Source organism: Chanos chanos, chromosome 13 (genome assembly GCF_902362185.1).
Source record: "Chanos chanos chromosome 13, fChaCha1.1, whole genome shotgun sequence".
Taxonomy (NCBI): Eukaryota; Metazoa; Chordata; class Actinopteri; order Gonorynchiformes; family Chanidae; genus Chanos; species Chanos chanos.
The window spans coordinates 5,095,750-5,105,826 of record NC_044507.1 but is presented as its reverse complement, the minus strand read 5'-3'; the positions used below and the strand labels follow the sequence as shown (position 1 = coordinate 5,105,826).

General features: G+C 41.6%; 3 protein-coding genes across 3 annotated transcripts; 2 read left to right on the top strand and 1 right to left on the bottom strand.

The window, feature by feature from the left end:
- snx20 (sorting nexin 20) lies at positions 1–1,459 on the top strand. Its single transcript, XM_030790546.1, has 3 exons — positions 1–31; positions 383–525; positions 791–1,459. The coding sequence occupies exons 1-3, from the start codon at positions 1–3 to the stop codon at positions 1,457–1,459; spliced, it is 843 nt and encodes a 280-aa protein (XP_030646406.1).
- Positions 1,460–2,190: 731 nt separating this feature from the next.
- mphosph6 (M-phase phosphoprotein 6) lies at positions 2,191–4,417 on the top strand. Its single transcript, XM_030790905.1, has 5 exons — positions 2,191–2,305; positions 2,667–2,779; positions 3,323–3,413; positions 3,676–3,785; positions 4,238–4,417. The coding sequence occupies exons 1-5, from the start codon at positions 2,255–2,257 to the stop codon at positions 4,368–4,370; spliced, it is 498 nt and encodes a 165-aa protein (XP_030646765.1). The 5' UTR covers positions 2,191–2,254; the 3' UTR covers positions 4,371–4,417.
- A 1,023-nt stretch (positions 4,418–5,440) lies between these two features.
- Positions 5,441–9,309, bottom strand: hsd17b2 (hydroxysteroid (17-beta) dehydrogenase 2). Its single transcript, XM_030790545.1, has 5 exons — positions 9,021–9,309; positions 7,736–7,948; positions 7,012–7,197; positions 6,675–6,812; positions 5,441–5,784 (listed from the first exon to the last, which is right to left on the bottom strand). The coding sequence occupies exons 1-5, from the start codon at positions 9,307–9,309 to the stop codon at positions 5,441–5,443; spliced, it is 1,170 nt and encodes a 389-aa protein (XP_030646405.1).
- Between the last annotated feature and the right edge of the window lie 768 nt (positions 9,310–10,077).

The window sequence follows — 10,077 nt, the reverse complement described above, 5'->3', positions numbered from 1 at the left end:
ATGCAAGGACAAGAGAACAAAGAACCTGACGGTTAGCCAAAAATAACTTTGGTTATTTATTTGTTTACTATTTGTCTATTTATTTGTTTGTTTGTTTGTTTGTATTCATGTGTGTGTTTGTGTGTGTGTGTGTGTGTGTGAGGGAGGGAGAAGGCGAGAGAGAGAGAGAGAGGGAGAGGGAGAGAAGGAGTTAAGGGTGTTGTCTTGGTTTGTTTGACTGTGTAAGTGGGCATGTCTCAGAAGAAATTGTCATAGCATGCCAATAATACAGTAATACACAAACCACACACACTCTGTCAGGTGTGTACGTGAGGAGCATGATCCACTCAAAATGCTGACCAAGCACAGTTAATGAAAGCTGATGCGTGGCTCCCCCCTGCAGATCCAGGGTTTAGCGCCTCCTGTCTGACAACAGCAGAATTACAGCAGCACTGGAGAGCTGTGAGGCAGGAGAGGAGGACCATTAAACTCCTGTTTGAGATCCCTTCCACTCGCATCATCCAGAAGCCAGCAAGCAAATATGTGGTGAGCAGCAGAGTGGATCGTCTATGTTTTAGAAAATATAAAACATTTTTTTTATATTATTGATAATTCATCAATATCAGTTAGTCCCAGCAATTGAAAGGCAGACACTCCATTTACTGCTGATGTTCTACAACAGACTTCATAATAAATTGCACTGATTTTGGACCAGAAAAGAGAATCACCCTACCACATCGTCATGACCACAGTGCAGCCAATCAAAAGAATCCTAACCAACCTCACCTGCTGCTGTTTTTTTTTTGCCTAGTTGTACCAGATTGTGGTGATCCAATCAGGAAGTTACGACCAGAAACGCGTGGCGATTGAAAGGCGCTACAGCGACTTCTATCATCTCCACCAGCGCCTCCTGCAGGAGTTCAGCGAAGAGCTGGAGGAGGTCGTGCTACCGAAGAAGAAACTGGTGGGAAATTTTACGGAGGAGAGCATCTCGGAGCGCTGCGTGGCTCTCAGAGACTATCTCACTCAACTCTACGCCCTTCGCTGCATACGCCGATCTCAGTACTTCCTGGAATTCTTCACCCGCGCGGAGCTGAAGCTCGCCTACGACTTGTTACGCAGCGGGCAGTTTGCCCGCGCCCTTGAGCTGCTCCAGACCACTCTGGTCCTCCAGGAGAAGCTGTCGGGTCATGACCCCGGTCTGGTGGTACCCACACTATGTGCCCTGGTGGTGTGCCACCGTGATCTGGACGATATCCGCGCCGCCTTCCAGACGGGCCAGCAGGCCATGCCCATTGTGAGACGCTATGGGCTGAACCGATACCGATGCGCATTGCTAGAGGTGCTGGTGGACCTCGGTTACCGACTGAGCCTCCCAGTGGCCCTGTTACAGGAAGAACTGGCCAGAGTGAGAGAGTCTAAAAATGGACCAGTGACACAGGTGTCACTGAAACAGCTGGTGGTGGAGGAGTTCACCTGACCATTTGTGATTTTTATTATTTGTGCTGTTATCTGTGTGACTTACAAATACAAATCTCATCAATATTATGAACTTATCACAGAGCCTCATCAATGGACTACTAACTATTTTTGTCAAGACAGTATGTGAAATGGTTATTTATTGAATTTAAATGGGTCCAAAGAATATTTCTAATATTTCCTGAAGTAGCCTGATTAATCTGATACCTACAGCACATGCTTACGGTTATGCTGGAAGAGGACAAGCTACACTTGTGTAAAATAGTTTTGGTTTCATATTATATGTCTCTTTTAAAGAAAAATCACAGATGAGAGAATAAAGAAGGCGTTGTCAGAATAAAGAAATAAAGAATGATGTCTTTTGTGTTCTTGCAATGAAATAGCAAAATGATAAGAGGTGTGCAGTGTCTACATAAACCTACTAAATATGTTCAGACATCAGAGCACGTTCATTTGAAACATCGTAAATGTGATACAGATTCTTGCTAAACAGTACGATTCCCTTTAAGAATGATGGCAAAATACTTTAGCTTGAAACTAGTAATCCTTTTGTTATACTGCCATCTGTCTTTTGTCATGCAGACTGCGTCAGACCCAACTTGCCGAGCAGCTGTTTTTGCTCGATTAGTCGAGCCTTAAAAGGATACTTACCAGCGCAAGCACGTCCTTTTTCTAACGTGGTCATGCTGTACATGAGTAAATAAAACAAGGTGCCGGCTCGTTGTAGTTACAATAGTAAGAACCACTATAGTGTGTAATTCGTTATAGGTAATCATCGTAGGTAGTTTAGGAGAACATGGCGAACGACGGTGCTTCAAAACTCTCGAAAAACCTTCTAAGAATGAAGGTAAGTGTAAAGACAGCTAAACGCTACTAGCCTTTTTCCCAATCATTGCTGTTAATTTTGCTTTGGTAGTAGTTGTAGTAAACATTAGCCGTAGAAACAGAGCAGCTTTCTTACGGTTTTGGCTAATCGTATGAACCCAGGTTAACACAAGTTTAACATGACGAAGCAACATTTTTCTGCAGTCACTCCCAGGCTTACCGAACCTGTCTGGCCGTACATTTGGTTGATGAGTACTGTCCCATGCTAACTGATATTTATGGTGTGTGCTGTAGTGTGAAACAACCTCCGGTTGTTCGGTCGTTTATCGTGCCTCTCTCCCAGCGCTTGTCGCTGTCTCGAGGATTAATTTGTTTCTCTCCAGTTCATGCAACGAAGCCTTGGTGCGGATGTAAAGAAACAGCTTGAAGAAGACGAGAAGAGAATTATCAGTGATGAGCATTGGTATTTGGATTTGCCTGAACTTAAAGCTAAAGAGTAAGTTCCATCAGTGTATTCAGAAGTATATTTAATGAACGTAAACAGATCTACTAGGTTTGTGGTTGTAACATCTAAGGATCCCAGGATATGTAACACGTTAGCCTTCTGAATTGAAACGTGATTCTAGTAACAGTTACTCTCATGGTTATTAAGACTTCACTGAAGCAAGAAGAGTAAATTTAGGGGTCCGGTTTCTTGGGTTAAAGCTTCTTTCATGCAGTCAGTAACAAAGGCTGAATTGTCACATGGCGGATGTAGGCTATGAAACACCAATGCCAAGTGTGAAGACTCATTATACACACATCATATGGCCTTGATCCTAAGTTAAATAAAAGATAAGTGAAATTATTTTGCATGAAAAGCAAAGTCACATACTTCATAACTCATAATTATGCGGCGCTGCGTGGATTAGGGTGATTACTTTCCTGTTGTCTCAGGATGTCCTGTTGTAGAGACTTTCATTCGGTAGATCACTGTTTCGGGATCCTGCCACGTACACTTTGCGTCTCATCAAATTTGAACTGCTGTATGTTTGCCCAGAAACTACATCATTGAAGAAAGCAGTTTTGTACCCTGTGAAGACTTGGTGTACGGGAGAATGTCTTTCAAAGGATTCAACCCTGAAGTGGAGGTAATTTTACTGCTTAACTGACTGATATGCAATCAGATCTGTCTGCCAGGGTTCGTGTTGTCGAAAGTACACATGTTCATCAAACAAAGATGTCGTTCCTGCGAAAAGGTTTGTGAAAATGTTAATAAAGGTTTTTATGCTCATTAGTTTGAACTTACTTTTGCTGTGAGCTCAGTGTTCGGGATATGCAATTGAGTCAAGCTCAGCAGGCTATGTTACAGTGAACTGACGCCACTATGTGTTCTGGATCTATCTCTCTTAGAAACTTATGACGCTGATGAACACACACAACAGAGATGAAGAGGAGGAGGAGGAGATGGAGGATCCGGGCAGAATGGAAACAGATGTAACCGACGAGGAGATGGCCAGGAGGTGAGAGAGCGCAGTCTGAAAGTCTTGCCTTTTTCAAATCCAGCATTGGGGAGCAAAGACTTTCACTTCTTTCTAAACCCTCACGAACATGCCCAATACAACATTTAAATAATTAAGAACACCTTCAATCACTTAAACAAGGAGCAATAATGATTAATGCAGGGCTACTCTGAAAACATGCTGTCCCCTTGGTCCCCAGAACAGGAACTGAAAAGCACTATTCTAGCATTGGATTCTCTCTCTATCTCTCTCTCTCTCTCTCTCTCTCTCTTTCTCTCTCTTTCTCTCTCTCATTCTCTCTCTCTCTCATTCTTTCTTTCTTTCATCTCTTCTCCCTCACACATGCACACAATTTTTCCAAAGCACAAATTAATATGACCATGTTGAAAGGACATCAGAAATTCTTGTTTTTTTTTTTTTTTTATGAGTCTTCTGTTTTTTGTTTAATGCAGATATGAGAGTCTGGTTGAGAGTATGAAGAAAAAATTTGCCAAAAAGCGGAATCGCCCTGCGCTTGACCAGGATGTCAACAGCAACGTGGAAGATGTGCAGCCCAAAAAAGCTTTCTTAAAGCCCCAGGACTGACCTGTTTTATGCATTTCAATCATCTGTCGTTTGGAATATGGCTGTATTATTTTTTTTTTAATATGCACAATCAGTGTGAGGAACTGTGTTTTATTGCTGTTTATTCAGTTTTGGCAATACAGACACAGGGAATTTTTTTTATTGTTACATGGATGTTATACATCCTCTTTCTCTTAAGAAAACAAAAAATTGTAACAGCGCTGACTGGCTCGATTTTGATATTTTGAATGTTGTATATTGTGCCCTTTCCTGAAGACCATGCTCTCGTACCACTTACATGGAGTGGAACCCATTAAAAAACGTCAGCTGGCAAAATGGCTTTGTCTGCTATGTAACCCAGCTTGAATGTTCTGACATTTTATGTTTTTAAGTTGCGACCATGAGTATGTGTGCATGCCGTGTTAAAATGAATAACATTATTGAAGTACAATGTAACATATGGAGTGTTGTACCATTAGTTGAACGGTTGGTAAAGTTCTCTTTAAGCAGTGTGCTACATGTTATCTATAATCCTGTAATTTAATGCAAACTTTTAGTGACGTTCCCTGAAGGTATTTTTATGTGTCTGGCTCTTGAATCGTTATTTTTTTGTTTTGTTTTTAGTAGCAGTATGAACATCTGAGGTTTAAGGTGAGACAGTGATTACAGGTGAAGCACCTCAAGGTGCGTAAAAGCTGTCGAGTAGCGCAAAACAAGATTTTTTTTTACAAATCTCTGTAGTGTGTCGTTTAAAATTAGCTTGATCATGAAAATGTATTGCATTTTGGGCGGAAGGTATCTGTGATGCACTACATCATCATTTTACTGAGCTATGGTGCAGCGTTAGACCAGAAATTTCTGGTAAACAGTGCTAACTGTAGGAATCATACATAGACAATTGTAGTCACGGATATGACGTATGCATAAAACAACGCGTTGGGGATCGCGACAGAAAATATGAGGCTGGAATTTCTCTCCCGCAGGAGATTCGTCGGACGTGTCTTGTGAAAACAGCTACCTGGGTAGTAATGTGGAATTCCAAAGCAACACAGCAAATCCTCATAGACCATATTTACAAAATTGTATGAAATTTATGTGCTTAATTTCAGTCCTGCTGGTTGAGCGTTTCCAAACACAAACATTCGGGTAAAGATAGAATCATACAGCCAGACAGGACAGGTGCGACAGATAAAGGGAATAGCCCAGCCAGACATCCCAGGGTCGTAGAGCGGTTTGGGTTTGACGGCAAACAAAGCATGTTGCATGGAGTCCAGTACGGGGCGCAAGTCCGCCACAGAGGAGGAGTTCACATTGATGAGGCAATGCTGCATGGAGCTAATGTACTCCTCTCCATATGTTTCCCGTACTTCCTCTGAGAGGGAGTGAAGTATCTCTCTCTCAGTGCTGTCCCACTCTTCTTTGCTGCCCAGGATGTCTGTTATGGAAACATAATATCATCGGTAAATTGTCATGTTAATTCGGAGATTGATGCCGGGGGGGGGGGGGGGGGGGGGGGGGTAGTTGAAACTTTTTTACTCATTAAAATAAATCATGAACCACAGTGTATACAGCGGACTATGTTGGCTGTTTCTTGCAGCAGTTAAAGCAACATTTAAAGGGTAATTATGTATTTTAATAAAACAATTTCGGAACTTGAACTGAGCCACTGCATTTGCAGGAATATTTTAATCCATTTTTTAAAATTTAATTATCAAGGAGCCTATATAGCCGTACATGGATAAAGGCCAGTGGAACCAGGATCTTCACGTGTCATCTCTATCGTCACACAAGCGCGAGCGAAGACGGTGATAGTCCCTTTCTGATTTTATTGTTGTTTGCACTATAAACTGTTCTCACGTCGCAGCGCTTTACTGAGATATATTTTTAAAAAATATTTTTATTTTAGGTATTGGTGAAGTAGCATCAACGTACGACGGGTTATTAGGGCCACTGAGGTAAAAAAAAAAAATTCTGAGATTTCGAGAAAAAAGTCGTAATTGAGAAAAAAAGTGATAATATAAGTCATAATAGTGGGAGAGTAAATAGGCAAATAACACAATGAGTAGATTAATCGAAGGTGCAGAGTGCGCTCAAAGTTCACGTTCAAATCCCCCAGGCAGTAATTTGACAAGACACTCCTCTATGTTAATGGTGAAAACGGCCAACAAAATATCACATTTATGCATCTCTCCCCTATTACTGAGCAATGCGTGTATCATTAAACCGATGCATTGTGATGAAGGTGTTCAGTGCAGATGTAAGAATGAGGTATTGTAAGCTTTGTGCTATCTAAACAGTATTGTTTTTGGATTGACGTCTACTCACTGGTCCTAAATCCCGCAGGTTGTACAACAGCCACTTTGATTCCCCACTTGGACAGCTCCTGTCTCATCACACCAGAGAAAGAAGTGACAGCTGCCTTAGACGCTCCATAAGCAGAAAAGCCAGGAATGGGCACGGCTCCTGTTTAGAACAGTTGATTCACTATATAAGGTTCAAGGGTTTAACAGTGAATTATTAGATGAACCTGTGGAATTATAACTGGTCATGTCCACACATGCTTTGCAGCATAAGAGCGTTAAGGAATTACCTCATAACGCGCGCTGACAGATGGGGGCTACAGTTTAAACAGCCTGTCAGAACTGATGAATGGATGGCTCACCTGCCAAACTGGATATGTTTACAATCCTTCCTTTGGCTTTTCGTAGCAGTGGAAGGAACACTTGTGTCATCTCCACGTTAGAGAGGAAGTTGACATCAAGGCATTTCCTGTATATCCGCATAGGAAGAATTTCTCCGTCACCGTAATATCCCAGGACACCTGCGTTGTTCACCAGTCCCCAAAGACCTGAAGCAGAGCAGAAATAATAAAGGTCAGGCGAGGATAATTCAGGTAAAGAAAGAGTCTGTGTTACCCAGATCTGAAAAGGATATAGGGGAACCAAGAGGCATCATGAGTAAAATAGTTCTTAATCACACAGATCAATTTGTACCTAATAAATTGTGCTGACGAGTGGTGAACTAGGCTGACATGTGATATTGTACATCAGCATCAAAGAGTGGTAGATGATTGTGTTCTGACTGAAGCTACAGTTCCTGGATTTCCCTGGAGGCTTAAAATATTCACGTACATTCCTGTGATACGTTAGAAAAAGAAAAAAGCTAAACTGTCTGACAGTTTGACTCTGTCCTGATTTGACTCTGTCAGTCTGTCTCTCGCATAACAACAGACTGATATATTTAACTATGCCTAAACACTGACCGCGTAATGAATGCATATGCGAGTGTGTGCTTTGCTGAATCTTATGGGTTTTTCTGATATGGGGGTTTGTGTGTATGTGTGTGTGTGTGTATGTGTGTGTGTGTGCGTTTGCATATGCCATTACCCGCGTCTCCTACGTGACTCTTAATGTGGTGATAAGCGTGGTGGATCTGGGTGCTATCAGTCACATCCAGCTGTAACACATGTAACTGAGGTGATCCAACGCTCTTCAGCTCTTGGGCTCCAGCTCCAGACTCATCCAGCACTCCAGCAAACACCTTCACTCCAGCTCTGTCTAAGGTCTTAGCCAGTTTATGGCCAAAACCGGTATCGCAACCTGTCTTACACACACACACACACACACACACACACGCGCGTGCGTGCAGAGTGGCAAAACATTGACAGTGATAAACACGATACACAAAAATACTCACAGAACAGCAGGGACATAACAACCTGCATTGGTAACTGCATTAATCTTGTTTCGATCTTGCTTCAGTCCAGGTTAAGCGTGTCATACAAAAAAAACAGGTACTATGAATGTTTTTCAATGACGTTTGGGTCGGTGTCAAGTAAGGCACCATATCCTATAAAGCCAAATGGAGATTTCAGTGAAATTGCATAGAAAACACATCACCCATCATTTTAAAAATGAATTTAATGTCAGTAAATATACTGGATAATTACGATGAAAAGTTTATCTGTAGCCTAAAGGAATACACTTGCAGCAACACGTGATAATTCTGGACGGTTTTTATTTAACTTTTGGATAATCATTTAACTGTTTCACTAAGTCTGTTTGAAATATTCATAGGATAATGCTGAATACATGAAAGTTAAAGTGTCTTTAGATTACTTTAAACTATGCTTTTGAGTTGCTTAGAAACTTGCTGTTTGACAATGATTTAGTGTCACTTTTTACAGTGAGAGCTCAGACTTCTATCCCTATGTTATGGCACTGTAAACATGATCCTTTTCCTAATTGTCATGACAGAAGTGATTGGTAATGTTAATCAGGCCTCTTTCTTTCAAGATATTTTTCACACATCTCTGTTTCCTGTCTAATGATAACATATTTCTTCATAAAATGATTTTTTAAACTGATTAATATGTTACATAGCAAATAATAATTACATAGCGTTACAACAATACATAGTTAAAATATCAATGACCTCCTTGGTTAATTAAACTTAAAAAAAAAAACAATGCATATTAAAGAATACTCATGTAATGGCTTGGTTTCTACAGTTTCCATTACAGTGATCTGCTGCAGTATATTGGCCTCTTCCATTCCACATACTCTGGACATTCTAATATCAGTGTCTCTGCCGGGCACTGCAATGACTTCTGTATCCGCTCCAGTTTATAAAATGAAAAAAACCCCCCCAAAAAAACCCTTTATGCTTTACCTGTGATGAGAACGGCTCTGTCTTGGCAAGGCAACATCATGCTCTGTCCCGCTGCAGTCAGGTGCACAGCAAAGCTGACCAGGATGAGAAGTATCAGTCCAGAGTAGCTAGGCAGCAACCAAAAACACAGGAGCTCCACACCAACGAGTAGCCCCAAAGACCAGAGCAGCCGCCCCCACTCTGGCCGGACGTCATTCTTAATCCGAAATATCAGCAAGCCCGCGGTCACCGCCGTGGAAAGAGAAAACAGAAGACCGGGATTCCCAACTGCTCCTTCAGGGTCTTCCATTCTTCCAGTGATGCTGTCGTGCTGCCAGCGGTAGATAATTGTCTGACACTATCAAGATCTCAGTGCACTCACATGGAGTCACGTCTGGCCTACTTTTTTTCGCTGTGGAAGTGCGTCTGATAGTGGGTGATTAACCACACTGCTGTTTATCTGAAAACATAAACCACTCCCTTCATGTCCTAAACTCGCTCTGCTAAAGTCAAATATGAATTTAGGCATGTGGAAACAGGCTATGCTGTCATGTTTGAACTATAAGATAGACAGAGCACTTGATTCTGAAATGCTGTTTTTATGTGCACCTTGTCATTCTCTGACCTGCATCAGAAATACCAGTGGGAGTGTCTTTGACACTCAGTTCCACGCCCCACAAATACAACAACCCGAAGGATCAGAGCTCTGTGATAAATAAACTCAGGTCTCTCGGAATAAGGAGATTACGTCCACGTGTTGTGTTGGCACATTGGTTGAAGCTTTGTCCACTCTTCTACAGTTTATGATTGTTCCACATACCAAACATTCAGGACTTTCCGTGCGGGGGCATCTCATATTTCGACACACTACGTTATTTTTTGACTGAACTACACCAGCTACAACAGCAAAAAATAGTAGTTACATTTTTTTAGTGTCATGTGTAAATTTTGGTGAAAGGAAGTATGGACATACTGTCTAAATGTTAAAAGCAATAAAGCATTGCTTCGTAGTTAAGCAGGCCCTCTTCACAGAAGCTTCGTTAGAATAAAATCCATCTGCTTCCTCCTCATGTAAAGA

Coding starts and splice junctions, on each gene's coding strand:
- mphosph6 (XM_030790905.1), top strand. CDS start 2,255: ATGGCGAACGACGGTGCTTCAAAACTCTCGAAAAACCTTCTAAGAATG. Junction 2,306..2,666: donor AAAACCTTCTAAGAATGAAG/GTAAGTGTAAAG, acceptor GTTTCTCTCCAG/TTCATGCAACGAAGCCTTGG. Junction 3,786..4,237: donor GACGAGGAGATGGCCAGGAG/GTGAGAGAGCGC, acceptor TGTTTAATGCAG/ATATGAGAGTCTGGTTGAGA.
- snx20 (XM_030790546.1), top strand. CDS start 1: ATGCAAGGACAAGAGAACAAAGAACCTGACG. Junction 32..382: donor AGAGAACAAAGAACCTGACG/GTTAGCCAAAAA, acceptor TCCCCCCTGCAG/ATCCAGGGTTTAGCGCCTCC. Junction 526..790: donor AGCCAGCAAGCAAATATGTG/GTGAGCAGCAGA, acceptor TTTTTTGCCTAG/TTGTACCAGATTGTGGTGAT.
- hsd17b2 (XM_030790545.1), bottom strand. CDS start 9,309: ATGGAAGACCCTGAAGGAGCAGTTGGGAATCCCGGTCTTCTGTTTTCT. Junction 6,813..7,011: donor AAACATATCCAGTTTGGCAG/GTGAGCCATCCA, acceptor TGTTCTAAACAG/GAGCCGTGCCCATTCCTGGC. Junction 5,785..6,674: donor ACCTGCGGGATTTAGGACCA/GTGAGTAGACGT, acceptor TTTCCATAACAG/ACATCCTGGGCAGCAAAGAA.